The sequence below is a fragment of the Clupea harengus genome, chromosome 1 (genome assembly GCF_900700415.2).
Source record: "Clupea harengus chromosome 1, Ch_v2.0.2, whole genome shotgun sequence".
In the NCBI taxonomy this organism is placed as follows: domain Eukaryota; kingdom Metazoa; phylum Chordata; class Actinopteri; order Clupeiformes; family Clupeidae; genus Clupea; species Clupea harengus.
The window spans coordinates 8,397,209-8,416,344 of NC_045152.1; the positions used below are offsets into that span (position 1 = coordinate 8,397,209).

Consider the following 19,136-nt stretch of genomic DNA (forward strand, 5'->3'; position numbering starts at 1 on the left):
AATACTTAGCCTACAGAATCTGTACCAATATCATATGGTAATAGAGATGATGCATGACACAGCCTATCAGCTCTTTGATGAGCATTCATATATTCAATTTACCAGTATGCTGTGACAGTGGACCCACAGCGCCTACACACTGCACAGTTTGGCTTAGACATGTAGAATGGCCTAATCTTAAGACATTTTTGTGGAGTGGTGCCAAAATCTCCCAGTTTGCAAATGAGACATTGAAGGTATTGAGCTATTGAAGGTAGCTTATAAGGTAATTCTCATTTTTTTCAGTACTTAACTAAGATCTGTACGTTAGAATGGAAAATGAAACAAACTCATGGTAGTTTTTATTGGATATTCTATTGGACATACAATATTGTGTTGGAATCATTTGTAAAACTAAGTTAGGCCTATGCTATAACGACTGGCTATAACCTAGGACAGAGACATGTAGAGACTCTCTCTCGCCCTCTCTCCATGGTTCTGGCCTAGGCTAATTAACTAGTGATGTTACGTTTCCAAATACAGGCATGATCTGAAAAGACAAACAAATGATGTGTATCTGTCATTTCCCATACCTACTACACTGTTGAGTATCGCCTAATTTCATTTAGGCTACCTTGTAACCACAAAATCTGCAGAATTTCAGAAATAAATTGAGAACGACAACGTCCTTCTGAGTCACCCAAATCGCTGAACTAAAAGCTGTACATCGAGCCTCTTTGTCTACATTTACGGTCAGGTATTAAGTCATGACTGTTCCTAGGTCAGCGTTGAATGGCGCAACTCACCACTTTTCGAAACGGAAATGTCTCCTTGTAGGAATAGACCAAATTATTTGAAAGGTAGAGAACAATAATCCCCACACGTACATTTTTTTACTTCGGGCCACTGTAATTCTTGTTATAGCAATATACTGCATTTTAAATACGTATTGTTAAGCAAAATTATATAATACATGCCTTTCACAAAGCTAAATTGTAAAACCACTGACTCACCGTAAAGAGCATTTTCTTTGTTCTAAATGTGGTACGGTCCTTTTCTCGTCCCTCAATGGTTGGCGCCGGGTGGTGTCCACATGGCTTTCTGAGTAAAATCCCCTTGTATTACTAAAAAAATTACGATTCTTCTCGCTGCTTGATCGGAAAGATTACATCAATGGACGAAACAGAAGATATGGAGGCCGAAATGGACTTTGATGATGGTGAAGAGCCATCATTCAGTGATCCAGAGGATTTCGAGGATGATTTTAGTGATCAGGGTAAGCGAAAAGAGGAAAGCAGCCGGCTTTCAGGCCTGGTACATCGCACCATTACTAGAACAGTGAGCCGTAGTTACTGGCTAGCTGATGGTAGCCATATAGCTAGTGGTATTAATCGATTATCATTAGCGATTACTTATAAGCGTATCGGCCATATATTACTGATTGCTGAACTTCGTATGAATCGCAGTTGGCACCTGACTCACATTTGTAAAGAACTTAAACCAAACAGTTGTAACTGGGAAGTTGTTAGCGTACCCAGTACGTGATTTTGGCTAGGAGTTGTAGCTAGCTAGCGTAAGCTAACGTTATTCAACCTAGCTGCAAAGTAGCAAATGTTAGCCAGACCGCATACTATGTTACTAGGTTATTTTAAACGAATTGGAATGTGATGCATTTGTGCAACCCCGTTTGACGTTTCAGTTCACGTTTTAAACTCTATGATGAGTAATTAAAAGTCGTAAACTATGAGTCCAGAGCGTTATGGCTGGATATGATCATTAACAGTTGTTGGCAGATGTGATTAGCTTACAGAAAAAGTAAATTAGCTAACTTGGCAAGCTAAGCTAGTTAGTTTCCCAGCTGTCAAGCCATTGTCTCTGTAACAAGTGCATAGGTAGCTAATGTTATGTAACTAACTAAATAAACATGTTGAGCGAGGTTTTGTTTTCTAAGAGAAAATCAAATAATTTCTGCAAGACATGATTGATTAACACAAAATCCCCTCAAAAGTTCGCATCGCCCACATAAACGTATGTGATCTAGCTTGGTATCAAAAGTAAGTTACACAATCTGTAACACTAACAGATTTCAATTGTTAATAGTAAGTGAAATTTGTTAGCGTTACTGCTTTTTTAATAACTTCGTGAACTTTTTTTTTGTTCAGAGCTTATGGAGGATATCCTCAAGGATAGACCTACGGAGGCAGATGGCATTGACGCCGTCGTAGTGGTGGACAATGTTCCCCAGGTTGGACCAGAGCGTGTGGAGAAACTCAAAAATGTCATACACAAGATCTTCTCTAAATTCGGCAAAATTACAAATGAGTTTTACCCTGATGCTGATGGCAAAACCAAGGGGTAAGTGCACAACCCTCCAGACTGTATTGTGTTTGCACAAAAATAATTCTGAAGATCAAGTAAGATGACTGACCATTACCATCTTTCTCTTTCAGGTATATATTTTTGGAGTATACTGCCCCCTCTCATGCGCAAGAAGCAGTGAAGAATGCAGATGGGTACAAATTGGATAAACAGCACACTTTCCGTGTCAACCTTTTCACTGACTTCGATAAGTATGTTTGATAATGAATAGCATTTTGTTGTTTGTTGTTTTCCCTAAAATACTTTTGTGTTATGGGTGCATAATGTATAACCAGCTGCGTTTATCTAGGTACATGAACATCAGTGACGAATGGGAGTCACCCGAGAAACAGCCCTTCAAAGATTTTGTGAGTTTCCCCTACAATTACAGCTGTGTGATCTGGACACAACAAAATCCCTCAATCATCACTAACATCGCCCTACTTTGTGTGTCATTCAGGGTAATCTGCGCCACTGGATGGAGGATCCTGATTGTCGTGATCAGTACAGTGTGATTTTTGAAGCTGGTGAAAGGACGGGCATATTTGCCAACGATGCCAAAGAGGCCCTCACAGTGGAGGAGAGAGCGGTGAGAACTTGCTTGGCATTTCCCGCCACTACTTTAGCGTAGTCTTAATCCTGTGTATTTCATTTTTTGAATTTTTCTGTTTTCTGTCTCTTAACTCCCTGTCCCTCCTTCTCCCTTTCCATAGCGCTGGACTGAAACCTATGTGCGGTGGTCTCATATGGGCACCTATCTCGCTACATTCCATCAGAGGGGCATCGCGTTGTGGGGTGGGGAGAAGTTCAAGCAGATTCAGAGGTTCAGTCACCAGGGTGTGCAACTCATTGACTTCTCACCCTGTGAAAGGTAACGTCTCGGCCCAAGACTTCACCCCATGCAAATCCACTACTAACTTAAACTATCATGGTAATTTATTTGGTTCTGTTTGCTAAAGGGATGACTTGTGTGATGTGTGTATTTAGGTACATGGTCAGCTTTAGTCCCCTCATGGACACAAAAGACGACCCCCAAGCTATAATCATCTGGGATGTCCTGACCGGGCAGAAGAAGAGAGGCTTCCATTGCGAGAGCTCTGCTCATTGGCCCATTTTTAAGTGAGTTCTGATGCTTCATGAAAGGCAGTGTTGTTTTTGTCTGCAGTCTGTACACTGGTCTGAATTAGCCTAACTCCTCTTGACGTTATCTGTCCTTTCAGTGAAATTTAATCTCCTGTTTATTTTGCAGGTGGAGCAATGATGGGAAGTTCTTTGCCAGAATGTCTCAGGATACTCTCAGCATCTATGAGACACCAGTAAGATTTTTAAGCTTTGTTTTGATGATTTCTGATGACACCATTGGTTAAATCTGTGCACTTTATGAAGCTTGTAACAGGTAGTTCTGCTGAGTACACCTGTATGGCACTGAATATGGCATTTACATGAAACCTTATAGTAATGTATATAGATCATCGGGGGATTTGATATCAGCACCCTCCCTTTACAATTGTCTTATTTGGATGTATTAATCGACAAAGAATATTTTCTTTCTGTTTAGTCCATGGGTCTCTTGGATAAGAAGAGTCTGAAGATCAATGGCATTAAGTAAGTTGGACTGTTTCTCTTTGTATTAACTGTGATAATACATATCATTGTGCTAATATGATTAGCCTTTAAGCTGTAATGTTTTGTTTTTTTCCTTCATTGCTCTTATCTCAATGCATTTCTCCATTTCAGGGACTTCTCTTGGTCACCTGGTGACAATATCATTGCCTTCTGGGTCCCGGAGGACAAAGACATCCCAGCTAGGGTGACTCTCATGCAGCTGCCAACCAGGAATGAGATCAGGGTTCGCAATCTGTTCAACGTGGTGGACTGCAAGCTTCACTGGCAGAAAAATGGCGACTACCTATGTGTGAAAGTCGACAGGACCCCTAAAGGCCAACCGGTAAGGAGAATCTAATGGTTCATGTGAATCCCCATCAGATGGATGTGAAAGTGCTGATCTCTTCTCATCTTTTTGTTTCAGGGTGTTGTCACCAACTTTGAGATCTTTCGGATGAGGGAGAAGCAGGTCCCTGTTGATGTCGTGGAGATGAAGGGTAAGGACTGAAACCAAGCTAATGTTTGGTGTGATGGTGTAAATTTCTGACCTCAGACTGACATTGTATAATTTGGCGAGGAGTCTGTACCACAATGGCAGTGTTTTAGATTTCTGAAGCTGGACTGGATTATACTGAGGGATATTGCGTCGAGTTTAATGTGGGAATAACTTTGCTCATCTACTGTGTGAACTGTGTGTCTCCACTTCAGATCTTCCACACGAGTACGCCTGGCTACTTTGTTGTGGAATGTGCCATTTCCATTACCAAATCTGGGTGCCATTAGAGAGTGGAATATCTATTTCTATCAGAAACCGCACATTGTAGGTTATTTATGACTGATGAAATGATTTAGTCACTGATCAAATGATGATAATTTAGTGCTTTTTTAGATTCATGATTAGTGAACCTAAACACTGAGAAGTGTTTGCATTGAAACCGTAATTGTTAGATGCTGAAGAGCTACCCTTTGTCATTGTGAATGCATGTACACATTTGTCACCTCAGCTCTTGGCATATGATCATCATGGACACGCACTGTAGAATGTAATGGTTGTTTGACAATAGCTGGGTCATTTAATCTTGATGGTGTACTCCATTGAGTAGTATTTGAATTGATTAGCTTTCCTAAATTGATTTAGTTCAGTCAGTCAATCAGTGCTGTCTATCTGCCATCTTTTTAACTTTGAACACAGATTTCCAATAAAACCATCAAGGCCATCAACATTGACTGTCAGCTTCAAAGTCATATTTATTATATGTGTAGCATGTAAATTGTGGAGGGACTTTTATTTTGAGATGAAGACTCAGAGAAGAAGAGAGACAGACTTTCGGGGAGGGTGATACTTTGGAGGGACCTAGTGACTAGGTCAGCTGGTCGGTAGTTAGAACGTGGTGTGCAGCCCGTTGGGTTAGTTGTAAGCTGAAGTGTTCAGTGAACCTGTAGGTTTGTGAATTTGACAAAGTTCTGTGCCTGGTGTATGTTGGATGCCCCCAGATATTTTACTGCACTAACAGAAGCAATAACAAAACCCAAGCAGCTGCATTCATTTTAAAAAACATGTTAAATATTTCAAAGATTAACGCGTTTTGACAGTTCTAGTTTTAATAGCCCTATGTAAAGTCCTGAGGGTTTCTCCCTTTCCCTTGCAGATGGTATCATTGCCTTTGCCTGGGAGCCCAATGGAAGCAAATTTGCTGTGCTTCATGGCGAGTCTCCCAGAATCAACGTTTCTTTCTACCACGTCAGGAGCAATGGAAAGATCGATTTGATCAGTAAGTTCTTTCTCCGCTATCTGGACAGAATTTGTAGTTCTTTTCCCTACTCAAAACGGTAATTGCTTTTCAGTGCACACCCCTTAAAAATGTCTTGTTTTACAGAAACGTATGACAAGCAGCAGGCAAACAGCATCTTCTGGAGTCCCCAGGGTCAGTTCTTGGTATTGGCTGGATTGAGGAGGTTTGTTCTAATACCAATCAAATCATTAACTCTCAATCTGTTGATGTTTAAAGCACACACACTCAAAATTCCTTTCTCTACAATCACAGCATGAACGGTGCTTTGGCCTTTGTGGACACCTCTGACTGCACCATGATGAACTTTGTCGAGCACTACATGGCCTCAGATGTGGAATGGGACCCCACCGGTCGTTTTTTGGTGACCTCTGTCTCCTGGTGGAGCCACAAGGTACTAATCACCCCTATACCACTCCCTCCTCTCCGGCGAAGCCATGTGGCGGCACGTGTCCTCCCGTTACCCTGATTAGTGGTGTCATGGCGGCTTAATGGCCTTATCGGCCTAATCCTGTTTTTGCCCTCCACAGGTGGACAATGCCTACTGGCTGTGGACCTTCCAGGGCCGTCTGCTGCAGAAGAACAGCAAAGACCGCTTCTGCCAGCTGCTGTGGAGGCCTCGGCCTCCCGTCCTCCTCGGCCAGGAGCAGATGAAAGTGAGCAATGCCAGCTGATGCCTTTTCTTGGAGTTTCCCATTCTCTAATTTAATTCTAACAGCACTAAGGCAATGATGGGTGAATTCACTCTCAGCCCCTTGACGATGCATTGGAAGTCATTTGAATAAGCTCAGTGAAATGGAAATGCCCTAGAGCTCGAGTTCCATAGTTGAGTTTGTTGAACTTTGGATTAGTCACAGTAGAGGAGTGAATGGGTTCAGATCGAGATGAATCCTGACAACGGCCTGCTTTGATTCAGTCCTCCTCATTTTAGTGTGCTTTACCTAATCAGACCTTCTTTTATTGCAGACCATCAAGAAAGACCTGAAGAAATACTCAAAGATCTTTGAGCAGAAGGATCGTCTCAGTCAGTCCAAGGCCTCCAAGGTACAATTTATGCCTTTCCTTGGATTATCTACATCCACCTTTTCATCTCATAGAATTGTGTTTAATATCTATGGAGTGTTCTCAACTTTGATTTTAATCCATTCGAAAGGAACTAATCGATAAGAGACGTTCCATGATGGAGGATTACCACAGTTATCGCGATACTACCGCCAAGATGTACCTGGAGCAGAAACCTCTCCGTCTTGAGCTCAGAGGAGGTAACGTTATCGCATCGAATAATACACAATAGCAACATTTGGAACAGTACATCAAAGAGCTCGTAGATGTCAAATCTCAAATGTATCTCTGTGGCCACAATCTCCAATGATGGAATAGTCTTGGGTCAGTTGACCTGTAAGACTGATGCCAAGTCACAGCTCTTTCTCTGATATCTATGAAAAAATATCTTATGTGTGTTCATTAATTGTTCCCTCTGCTTGCCTGTCTGTGAATCTTAGGAGTGGACACGGATGAACTGGACAGCAATGTGGAAGACTGGGAGGAGGAGACCATTGAGTTTTTCATCAGTGAAGAAATTTTTCCCTTCGGAGAGCTGTAGTCCCTAAAGCAAAGTGTGTGTAACTTTGTACAGTTTTGAGATGTATAGAATGAGAGGCATACGGAGCACTGTTCTCCCATTAAATAACAGCTGCTCGCCTCTGCATTTAATGAAATAATGCTCCTTATTTTAAATAATGCTACCTGCAAATATAAAAATGCTAATGCTAATATATAGATACAGCTGGTCTCTAGTCTCATGTACTTCTGCTTGTCTCTTTTCTCTTTACAGCTTGGCGATTTGGAGAGGAATTGGTGTGGATCGAAAAAGCACCAGTTGTCTCTCTGTCTGGGCCTCGGGGATCTTATCCTCCAGTGTGTAATCCTTGTCTGACATCAATCGCTAGTGCCTTTTAATATTGGTTGCTGCAGTGGGAGAATCGTGAGCCTCTGTAGGTTAGCTTCGCACCTGTTCCAGTTCCAACAGGATCTCACTCTGTCTCCAACACTTTGGGCCACATCTTGACTCAGTCTGTTCTTTTTTTAGATTTGACATTTCAATTGTTTAATCTTTTCAAGGTAATTGAGTAAAAACATTTTTTAACATTTTTTTTTCTTTTCTTTTTTTTGTAATATCAAAGGCTGAGGTCTCGACATGTCACGACGTGCCATGAACTTTTTTCACACTGCTGAGTGGAAAGAAAAGTGTTGGTTTCAGAGGTTTTTCCGAAAGGATCAAATGTATTCTAGTGTGCCGACATGGCACTACAGCGGGCTGTACCCTCCCCCTTTCAGATTACCGAATATTAAAATGTGCGCGAAGACAAATAAAGAATATATTTACAAATGTAGAAAAGCCAAATGTTCTTTTCTTTCCCTCCCGGAGCTGCTGGAAGAGGAGTGTTTATTATCCACCAGTGTTTATATTTTTTACTGCCAGGAATATGTCTCAGTTTTAAGATCAAAGACAGTCTCTGAGTTCATTCAGAACTCCTACAGAAAAGGCCATGGACCATTTGTTTCAACCAAAATTACAAATACCTAAAATATGATGTACTGTTTTCTGTTATCACTGGCATAATTCCAAACAATAATAGTATTAATGTCAGAGTTATGCATTACATGCCCAGGGAATTGAAAGCATTGGGTAAAAATGTAGAGTTGTTCTAAATTAAACATTCACAACCATTAAGTACTTTCTACCCACTTCAAGTTCGAAGGACTCATTGGAGGCATGTTTATGCTCAAGCTAATTAGTTGTGGCTCAGCTGCCATGCACTAAGTTTGGGTGTTGGGAGGCAGTCACGTTTTCCCACCAGTTTGGCTCAGGGCCTTGACACAGAACTTAATCTGACCTGAAGGTCTCCTCCTAACCCCACATGGCAGCCATGTGCTCCAGGTGTGCAGCCTCTGCCTCTCCACTCAGTGTGACCCAAATAGGCACTCTGCAATGATGATGCTGGCTGGCAAGAGCAGGGGGTGGGGTGCAGAACTGGCCTGAAAGCATCTTCTGCATGTTGGACTTTTATATCTCGTGCACAGAATGAACTAAATGGGTTGAGGATTATCAACTGTGAAGGGCACTTTGCTGCTTTTAAATGCATGTTTGAATTGTGCTTGAGTACATGAAAACGAAGACTAATCCTAGGGCGACTAATCCTAGTTTGCCATGTCAAGCAACCATGAGAGAGTCTGGAGGAAAAGTGCCATGTCACTCCTTGGATCTTTGCCTGCAGATCAATTAACTGTTGGGGAAATAACGGTTGGTAGAGTAGGTGTGGTTTGATTAAGACACTACATAGTACTACCAGTACTAGACAAACCTAAGCTTAAAATACTGGTATGAGTGCTGAGAATGAAAATGATATATCTAAGGTATTATATACCCCCAGCATTGTGAGATGTAGAATCTGCTGTGTTTATTTGATATTTAATGTATTCTAGAGTAATTAAAAATCATAATGTCATTTTATTTCAACAATCAATCAATTTACAAGCCGCCTTGTGCTCTAGCACGACCACTCCAAATGTACGCAGACAGCCTAGAATAGACAGCACTTCATCTTCTTTAAAGGCATAGTTTCCATTCACAGACGTTTGCCTATCGGTATAACTGGAACAAACTAAATGTTCGCCTAATTGCACTTCCTTTTCCCTTAAGTCTAACACAGCCTGCCCGAGCATGCAAAAACATTCTTGCGCACGATGCAGTTCCCGTTACAGATCAAATTATGTTACCCTACTCTCTGTTAAGTTTCATAGCTGACCCAGGATCTGTAATATAAATACTATTTCATGAGAGAAGTGGGGTTTGAAATCTCGCGAGTTCTTGTGGTCTCCACTTGGCTGCTTGGTGTGTCAAAATACCCCGCTCGCACATCCTTTCTCAGCTGACGCCGTCTGGGGTGGAGAGCCCAAAAGAAGTCGTGTGGAGAGGTGAGCCTACCGTTCGGACAATGTTTTGAAAGACCATATTTGACTGCAAATCGTTGGTATGTTTTTTTTACGCAAACTGTACTATCATCCAATACTCGTTAGAGGCGAATCTCCTATCTGATGAATCTGAGCAGCCCGTGAACGTTATCTGGACCTGAGGAGGGGGCAGTGATTCAGAATATGCTTTCGTTCAAGAAGATTATATTTTCACTTTCAACTAAAGAAAGTAATTGTAGTTACTGCTAGTGTAGCACAGAGTGCTGAAATACAGGTAGTGAGATTTGTTGTATGAGTTCACGTTAGATAACGTTTTCGCCAACTGCCCTCCCCTGTGATGGTGTCAAAGAGCTACATTGTGTGGCTCGGTAGAATGTAGAGGTTGCTGCTGCACATGATGAATAGGTTTAGGCTACAGTGCCATAGCGGGCTAGTCAGGTAGCTTATCGAGTTATAATAATATTAATTAGTAGTGTAATCTAAGCGGAAATGTGATAGTCGACTATATCTTCAGCGGCCGGGTAACGTTAATACCTAAGCTTAAGAAGGACCTAGCTTAATATCGTTGAAGGAAACGGAAGTAATGGCCAGACTTATTTGACCACTGGCACTGCTATTTTCGAACAGAATAGCCAGTGTCTTTAAATCAAGTTTCCTCGTTTGCGTAGTGAGGAAAATCTTATGTGTGTAGGAAACATATAGAACAATGTTTACATTGATTCGTTTTAGGTGGGTTTAGCTATGTTTTAAGTGGGGGTTGTAATGTATAAAAAGTAGATAGCCAACTGTTTCTATTCTACGCGAGAGTTCACTAAATAAATATAGTCTCACAACTAGGCACTATTTTTGTTTTCATTTCATCATGGTGTGAAGTACCATACTGCAGTCTGAGAAACACACTCTGAACTTTTTGTTCCATTGCGATTGGTGTCTGTTACTGTAACGTTTTTTTTCTTGCTTGCTGTGTTGTTTAACCTACATCAGAAATCCACACGCCAGATAATAAGTTGTAAATTGTGAAATACTGAAAAATGCATGTCATGTACTACTAAAAATACATGTCCTATAACACACAGTAAGTTCAGGATTGAAAAAGTGTTTAACACAGTTGACTCAGTAGGCTACCATGATGGCCAGCCATAGACCAGACCAGACCAGACCAGTCATGGGGTGAATTTCAGGTTTACTCACAGCTCTGTGTTACTTTAGATGTTTAACTTGAAATCTTTTGTACATGGTCGTAAAATCTCCCTATTAATGTCAACTGGTTTAAAGAGACTGTCTCGTATTTTTCTCTGCTGCATTCCATGTGTGTGGGGTTTATTTTTTTTTTGGAAAAAAGCCCCAGATGTGAAAAGGCAGAAGTGTCAGTTTTAGAAAATAACCAAATGGGGATGTTAAGGCTTAAGGACAATGCAAATTGGCTGTTTCTACAGAACAACAGAATTTGAGGTTGGTGTGGCAGACTACTTGGCCCTTACCACTGTAATCCTGAGCGGAAGATTTGTATAATGATCTAGCAGACACCAGCATTGTGAGATAATGGCATATTTTCACGAAGACTGAGTTCAAGTCTACCCCTTATATACTGACCCACACTGCCTACAAGATTATAACTACTGAAAACCCTGTGAAGGAAAGCTGTCACTGCACCGTTGACATGACAGACCATGCTGACATGTACTTTCTGATGTCACTGATATTATTATCTCTCTCTCTCTCTCTCTCTCTCTCTCTCTCTCTCTCTCTCTCTCTCTCTCTCTCTCTTTTCCCATCCAGAGGTTGTAATGCTTTCCACTGGCATGAGACCTGGTAACATGGGGCTGAGGTGAGGATGGAATACCCTCCGTCGAAATCAGACAAAATGGGAAAATCAAGACTGTTTCGCATCTTTCTGATCCTGGGCTCCGTGTTCATGATCCTGTTGATCATTATCTACTGGGACGATGTGGGGGCGACCCACTTCTACCTGCACACCACCATATCTGGTCCTCACACCTCCCGGCAGCCCCCGGAGGGTAACCCCGATCCCAAACCCAAGCCAGGTGCGGACAAAGAGCCCTCTTTCCTGTCGGACATTGATGCCTTTGTCAACCAGTTCCTGGTTGGCACTGCAGACCCCACTGAGCAGGTGAGAGGGGAGCACCTCGCCGGCGATGCTCAAAACCAGTCCAACGAATCCAAGTCGGACGAGAAGTTTGTTCCCAGGCGGGAGTGGAAGATCCACCTGACCCCGGTCGCCCTGGAGATGAAACAGAGACAAGAGGAGAGGAGACGGATGGTCCGCGACCTCTGCAGCGCCAACAGCACGTTGGATTTCCCTGGCAAGAACAGGACGTTTGACGACATACCGAACAAGGAGCTGGACCATCTCATCGTGGACGACCGGCACGGGATCATCTACTGCTACGTGCCCAAGGTGGCGTGCACCAACTGGAAGCGCATCATGATCGTGCTGAGCGAGAGCCTGCTGGTGGACGGCGTGCCTTACCAGGACCCGCTGGACGTCCCCACCGAGCTCATCCACAACAGCAGCTTGCACTTCACCTTCAATAAGTTCTGGAAGCGCTACGGCAAGTTCTCACGCCACCTGATGAAGATCAAGTTAAAGAAGTACACCAAGTTCCTGTTCGTCCGTGACCCCTTTGTCAGGCTCATCTCCGCCTACCGGAACAAGTTCGAACAGGAGAACGAGGAGTTCTACAAGAGGTTCGCTGTGGTCATGCTGAAGCGCTTTGGAAATTACTCAGACCCCCCGGCATCGGTCGTGGATGCGTTTGCTGCTGGCATCAAGCCCACTTTCTCCAACTTCATCCAGTACCTTCTGGACCCCAACACGGAGAAGGAGGCGCCCTTCAATGAGCACTGGAGACAGATGTACCGCCTGTGTCATCCTTGCCAGATAAACTACGACTTCGTGGGGAAGCTGGAGACCCTGGATGACGACGCAGAGCACTTGCTAAGAATCCTGCGCGTCGACAACGTGGTCCAGTTCCCGTCGAGCCATCGGAACCGAACCGTGAGCAGCTGGGAGCAAGATTGGTTTGCCAACATTCCTTACGAGTCACGGAGAGAAGTCTACAAGCTCTATGAGGCTGACTTCAGACTGTTTGGATATGCCAAACCTGAGAAACTTTTACATGAGTGAAGTAGTGCTCCTGTGTGCTCCATTGGAAGGATAAGAGTTTGGGAAAACAATATTTTAGTTTAAATGCCGTTGTTAGTTTACTGACAAGTTTTCTAATACCCATGGGATTTTGTACAAGGGATGCTTTTATTTGTGCTTTCACAAGTCATCTTAGTGATTCAGATATTTAAATTTGCAATACAAGGGTTTGAAAAGAGGATAGCTCGAAGAACAATAATATTTTTTTTTGATTGGTCCCGATAATCTCAATGATTGATTAACAAGGTAACAAAGTAGTTTAGGCAAGAGTTTCTTAGAAGGTTCGGTTTTCGTGCTAAACTCTGTTTGTCGGTGTAAGAGAATTTTTGTATTGTTTTGATAAGTAAATATAGAGAGTTGAAGCACTTTCTTTAAAGAAGGAAGTAATGTCTACTGTATATCAACAGTATTTTATTAAAAACAGTGAAAGGGTCTTTGCTGCTCACACAGAGAATTTAGGACAACTTATAAAAAGGGAAATGTGCAAATGACCAGTCAGTCTAACGATTTTCTAAAACAAATGTTTATTTGAATGTTTCTTTTTAATTTCGGTTCATTTTATATAACTCCCCTCTCACAACAGAGGAAGTATGAATGTGACTATTTGTGAGTTTATGCGAATGTGTTAAAAATGCAGCTACCTTGCATTAGATTACATTTTTTTATGTATCTTAGTTTGTACATATTTTTGTCTTTAAATGGCACAAGCATTCATCGTAGCAGTGATGTTATTTAGCATGCAGTGAGGCAGATATGCTTTGCTGCCTATCGGCATCGAAAGGAAATTCCGTTGTAGCGGATTATGTTTCTGAGGAGGATTGTCGAGCTTCTTTTCCTCTGTGTTCGTGACACTCCTCCTACTTTTTTTAGCGTCAGTTTCCTTTGATTTGAACTCTCTTCCGTCTGGAAGGAGCACCGTTGAACTGGCTGAGTTTGTTTGCCGTAGTCATTTGCATGCCACAGATTTGAACGGAGCATGTGTGCCTTGCGGTCCTTTCCACAAATGCAGATCTCCTGAGGGACTCAGAGAAGAGGGAATTACAGTGCTTCCCTACTCAACCAGTGCAGGGGAGTTATGTAGATTTGTTTGTTAAATTAATAGTTATGTAGATTTGTTTGTTAAATTAATAGGAAAGGGAGGCAGACTGCTTTCTTTCTGAAGTTTCTTATGATTTAGGACATCGGAGAAACCATGTTAAGCACAGAACAATATTTGGTTTTATATCTGCTTACATTTTGTCCTTTCAAGGGCAACAGCAGCAGTAAAACATTACTTGCAGTGCAATGGTTCTTCTTGCAGTAGAAAGATCAGGACAAAGATCTTTTAGTTGAGAATTAGAAACTGGGCACTTCATTATCCATTGTACCGCACTCCTTCAAGGTCTTTTTGCCATCATAGAATTTACCTGATGCACTTTGCACAGAGTACTGTATTTTCTGTTCTTGACTCTGAGAATATGTGTGCATGTGTGTTTGATTTATTTTGGCAGGCTTGTGGTTTTTTTTTTTTTCAAATGCATCCTGCAATGCTTTGGTGGGCTTGGGTCAAGAGAGTGTCAGCACAGAGCCCAGAGTTCACATAGCATCCGATGGACAAGAAGGGACGGGACGGGGCTTGAAATATGCGTTACCTCCTCTGACCAAGTAGGCCTCAGGTCAGCTCTGGAGGAAAGTAGATTCTGGCTAACACTGCACTGTTGCACCCACGCTGTAACGGTGCCTTTTTAAAGACAAGGGAAGTAACGTTTACACAGCAAAAAGCATAAAAGAAAATAGTATTTTTCTAAGTCTGAGTATATTTGTCTATGGAAAAAAGACTATTGTTTAGGAACTCCTTGGGAAATATTTTAATGATGTATAGTATATATGATGTATACTGTATGTTTAAAAAAATATTACTATATCTGGCCAATGGCTAGGATGCAGAGACTTGTCAATGCATTTTTTTTTGTGTGTTCCTTGTTGAAGTTTGGTTTCATGTGGACAAAGCACATCCTTCTCCCATGGTCCATCAAACAGACAGGGTCGGCGCCGGGAGGGGAGGGGGGTTGCAAAAGAGGGCGCTGCCCCCTCAGATACAGTTTTTGCCCCCTCTATAAATTACAAACTTGCCGATCATACATGCTCATACAAAACCGTGTCATTAAACAGGACATTTGAGTTTTAACCCAAACAAATAAATCAACAACGATTTATCTTATTGTGTAATTCATTGACTAATAGTCACACATCTACAGCCTACTCCCAGTAGACAGCGTGGGAGAACACTGATTTTATCCGAACACGTTTCATTCTCTGTGAAGGTTTGTTCTTAGTGTGCAATGAATAGAAAATCTATTTTTGATTGCCAGGCTCATCATGGCAATCAGCCAATTTGTTCCATTTCTATAAGGAGGGCGTAGTCTATCAAAAACCTCAGTGACCAAAACCTTATCTAGGTTTGATTGATATGACAGTACATGCTACCAATCTTAGCATGTTAAGGCTAATTCATTTTACTGGAGAAGTTCTGTTCACCCAAACCATGTTTTGCACACAAATCAACGATTTATGGATGTATCTCTTCTCCTAGTGCCATTGCTTTGATAACCTTGTTTTGTTCAGGCTATAACTGGCAGCATAGGCCGTGAAAAAAATATTGTTTGCAATATAGTATGCAAGGAGTATGTGTCTAGCTAGCAGCAGTAAACGATGCATTTCTGTGGTCCTTTTCGTTTCAGAATGCTGGAAAATTGTAGACGAGTAGGATTTGGACATTATCTAAACATGTTGAATTTAGTTGCCCACCCTACACTAGAAATCGTTGGCCCCCATTGCAAATCTCAAATGCCCCTCAGTCATTGGTCCCTGCAGCCGGCCCTGCAAACAGAAGATTCTTACCTCTCCTATGTACTGTCATTGCCTGTGTGTTTGAATATGGTTGTGTAACAATACAAAACTTGACGTTATTTTTGGTAAAGTTATGTGCCACAGAACTTGGAGATTATGATCTACGTGTATGTGTTTATTTGTGACTTTTCTGATGCCTCCATCTAAATGAAAGATTACAATGTGTCCTAAAAGGATTTATTTCAGTCACAGCAAGTCCTAGTTGCATGCAATGTTTAGTTGCAGGGTAAACTATAGTGTTAGTTCAAAAAGGGATATCTTTATGTATAGTTTTCATCAGGTCTGAATAGTAAAAACAACTGTCAAGTGGACTGATTTTAGGTCACAGTGTTCAGTCCTTTATTTATTACAGTATTATTTAATACATTTGAAGGCAGTTATAACAGCAAGAAAATGTGGGCATGGTATTATACCTTGTAATATATTTTTCATCTTTTTCTCAGTTCCAGCATTTGATAAGTTGTGTGTGTTACATATTTTGATTCCCAGTCTGGGCATTAAAGTGACATGGTTTAATAAAAGATTAAGCATGTTTTTTAAAAGGTTCAATGGATGTGTGTGTCTGCACTGCACGTATATCTTGTACTGACAGAGCAAAACTGCCAAATCAGGCTTTACAATAAAAGAGCAGACAGCTAAACGTTACCACAATAAAGATAAAAAGAAGAGGACACAATTTGTATTCACTTTCACAAGTCAAAGCTCTGGGGTTCATCATCCAAACTGCATGAACTTTTGCACAGGCACACAATGACAGCTAAATATAATACCATTGTTTGGAATGTAATACACATAAATATTGGGGCCTTTTTTGTGAACGCACGCTTGTAAACGTCGGACACATTCAGCATCCTCTCAATTTAAACCAAATTACGTATGCTACTTTCGTGTTTGTATGTTTGCCACTAGATGGAACCAGTGCTCCAGTGTTTGCCAAATTCATTTAAGAGTATATTATGCTCCGCGGATAAACTCCCTTCTTAATCCGCTGTATCAATGTTATGACCGCACTCTGTCTTGGACATGCAGGCTCAGATTGCGTGCATGGGCATGAGTCTCCAAACACCCGGACCCTTGGTACGAATTCTGTGGCGATAAGATTGTCACGGATTTTGTTTGGATCCGTGTCAAGAGTCACTAAATAGTCCACGCGCCATAGTGCTTCGTGTCCAATTTAGTATTGGTAAGCGTTGTTGCCTTCCAAGCAGTTGATGCGGGTTTGATTCCCGGTCAATGCAGGATGTCAGTAAGTTACTTTGGAGAAAGGTGTCTGCTAAATACTTACGTTACATTTAATCAGTTGGTGTTGTCACAAAGTAACTGACTAAACATACAGCCTACACTGACTTCGCTGCAAGCGACCGTAGTTGCCCGTGCGTCTACTCAGTGCTAGGATCTACCGCAGTGGGGAAGGCAACCATTATTTTGAATCTCAACTGACAAACACCAGGTTCCACAATGTTACGGAATGGGAATAACCCATACGGAAAGAAATCTACGAAAAATACCATCAGAGATGCTGGCTTTTGAACTGAACGCTGATAACACGATGGGAGGTCTCCCTCCTCTTTTGCCCGGAGGACACGGCGTCCGTGATTTCCAACAAGAATGTCAAATTTGGACTCGTCAGACCATATTCCACTTCGAAATAGTCCATTTTAAATGAGCCTTGGCCCACAGGACACGACGGCGCTTCTGGACCATGTTCACATATGGCTTCCTTTTTGCATGATAGAGCTTTAGTTGGCATCTGCAGATGGCACGGCGGATTGTGTTTACCGACAGTGGTTTCTGGAAGTATTCCTGGACCCATTTAGTAATGTCATTGACACAATCATGCTGATGAGTCATGCAGTGTCGTCTGAGGGCCCGAAGACCACGGGCATCCAATAAAGGTCTTCAGCCTTGTCCCTTACGCACAGTGATTTCTCCAGTTTCTCTGAATCTTTTGATGATGTTATGCACTGTAGATGATGAGATTTGCAAAGCCTTTGCAATTTGACTTTGACGAACATTGTTTTTAAAATATTCCACAATCTTTTTACGCACTCTTTCACAGATTGGATAGCCTCTGCCCATCTTTACTTCTGAGAGACTCTGCCTCTCTAAGACATCCCTTTTATAGCTAATCATGTTACAGACCTGATATCAAATAACTTAATTAGTTGCTAGATTTTTCAGCCATTTGTTGCCCCCGTGCCAACTTTTTGAGACCTGTAGCAGGCATCACATTTGAAATGAGCTAATTTAGTGGATAAAAGTGTAAAATGTCTCCGTTTAAACATTTGTTATGTTATCTATGTTCTATTGTGAATACAATATTGGCTCATGTGATTTGAAAGTCTTTAACTTTTCCGGAATTCGGGTTGTATATTTCTGGTTCCGTAGTCGTAGTTGGTGCCGTGCTGAAAAGGTCAGAGATTGAACAGCATGTTATCTGGGGCAAACGTTATAACAGAACGTGCTTTCAAGACATCACTTCATGTTGAAACTCCTGCTGCATGATGGACTCCTCAGTCGGCCTGGATCAATTTTCTTTTACTGGGGTGACTGCCTGCCCCTTTGTTTGGGGATTCTAGATGGCCATTTACGCATGTAAACATTTAGGAATCCGTGTTAAAAAGTCAAATTTGTTAACGAGTATAATGCATTTCAGGTTTAATAAATAAATAAATAACAAAAACAGCTGAATAGTCTATTTGCTTTGGCAGAGAGATCCTCACAGAGATTAATGTTTGCCAAGCTTCTTAATGAACATTCTCATGAATACAGATTACACATCCATGAAATGGATGATCTAAATCCCAAACTGCCAGAAGTATACATAGCGTACATGCAGTGTTTGCCAGAGGGATTTTTAGCTTTATCGAGCTATTAAGATTAGCCTGAGATTAAAGGTTTGCTTCTAAGTGTACTGACTGCATGATGTTTTTTTTATGACAATAATGGATGATGTTCATATCCAGGATAGCTTTGCACAATATACAGCATTGCCCAAATCATTGGCCACTACCATGTGATACTGTGGTTATATGACAATTAGCTTGTGTTGATTCACTCATATTTGAATACGACAGTAGTGTTAATGGAAATGGAATGAATTATCATTTTTCCCTAAATTGCAACCTGCCTTTGTTCGAGTGCGGTAAAATACCTCCCGTAATTGCCCGCCGTCAGTTTTCTCAATGGCAGCAGAAAACAACATGGTAATAACTCAACAGAGCCATCAGTAAGAGAAAAGCTATTGTCTTGGAAAGTGCCAGCACATTCATTTGCAAACCTGGGATTAGATTGGCTCCATCAGTAGATGGTTCTAAGTTTATTCTTTTCTCACTATGATTGGCAGCTACATTCTCCCAACACCTTTGTCTTGA

General features: G+C 41.6%; 2 protein-coding genes across 3 annotated transcripts; both read left to right on the top strand.

Moving 5' to 3' along the window:
• Nucleotides 1–1,006: 1,006 nt before the first annotated feature.
• eif3ba (eukaryotic translation initiation factor 3, subunit Ba) lies at nucleotides 1,007–8,125 on the top strand. Its single transcript, XM_031566393.2, has 19 exons — nucleotides 1,007–1,255; nucleotides 2,142–2,334; nucleotides 2,430–2,549; nucleotides 2,648–2,705; nucleotides 2,798–2,926; nucleotides 3,051–3,208; nucleotides 3,325–3,456; nucleotides 3,587–3,653; nucleotides 3,896–3,942; nucleotides 4,075–4,285; nucleotides 4,367–4,439; nucleotides 5,592–5,714; nucleotides 5,820–5,898; nucleotides 5,988–6,126; nucleotides 6,263–6,388; nucleotides 6,699–6,776; nucleotides 6,886–6,994; nucleotides 7,235–7,350; nucleotides 7,567–8,125. Exons 1-18 carry the CDS (start codon nucleotides 1,153–1,155, stop codon nucleotides 7,333–7,335), a joined length of 2,046 nt encoding a protein of 681 aa, XP_031422253.1. The 5' UTR covers nucleotides 1,007–1,152; the 3' UTR covers nucleotides 7,336–7,350; nucleotides 7,567–8,125.
• Nucleotides 8,126–9,538: 1,413 nt separating this feature from the next.
• chst12a (carbohydrate (chondroitin 4) sulfotransferase 12a) lies at nucleotides 9,539–16,304 on the top strand. Of its 2 annotated transcripts, none has more exons than XM_031566407.2 (2): nucleotides 9,539–9,766; nucleotides 11,487–16,304. In XM_031566407.2, exon 2 carries the CDS (start codon nucleotides 11,542–11,544, stop codon nucleotides 12,853–12,855), a length of 1,314 nt encoding a protein of 437 aa, XP_031422267.1. In that variant the 5' UTR covers nucleotides 9,539–9,766; nucleotides 11,487–11,541; the 3' UTR covers nucleotides 12,856–16,304. The 2 variants fall into 2 exon arrangements, with proteins under 2 accessions (XP_031422267.1, XP_012672267.2); XM_012816813.3 differs by having other exon boundaries at nucleotides 9,540–9,710.
• Nucleotides 16,305–19,136: the final 2,832 nt, after the last annotated feature.

Coding starts and splice junctions, on each gene's coding strand:
- eif3ba (XM_031566393.2), top strand. CDS start 1,153: ATGGACGAAACAGAAGATATGGAGGCCGAAATGGACTTTGATGATGGT. Junction 4,286..4,366: donor GGACCCCTAAAGGCCAACCG/GTAAGGAGAATC, acceptor TTTTTGTTTCAG/GGTGTTGTCACCAACTTTGA. Junction 6,995..7,234: donor CCGTCTTGAGCTCAGAGGAG/GTAACGTTATCG, acceptor TGTGAATCTTAG/GAGTGGACACGGATGAACTG.
- chst12a (XM_031566407.2), top strand. CDS start 11,542: ATGGAATACCCTCCGTCGAAATCAGACAAAATGGGAAAATCAAGACTG.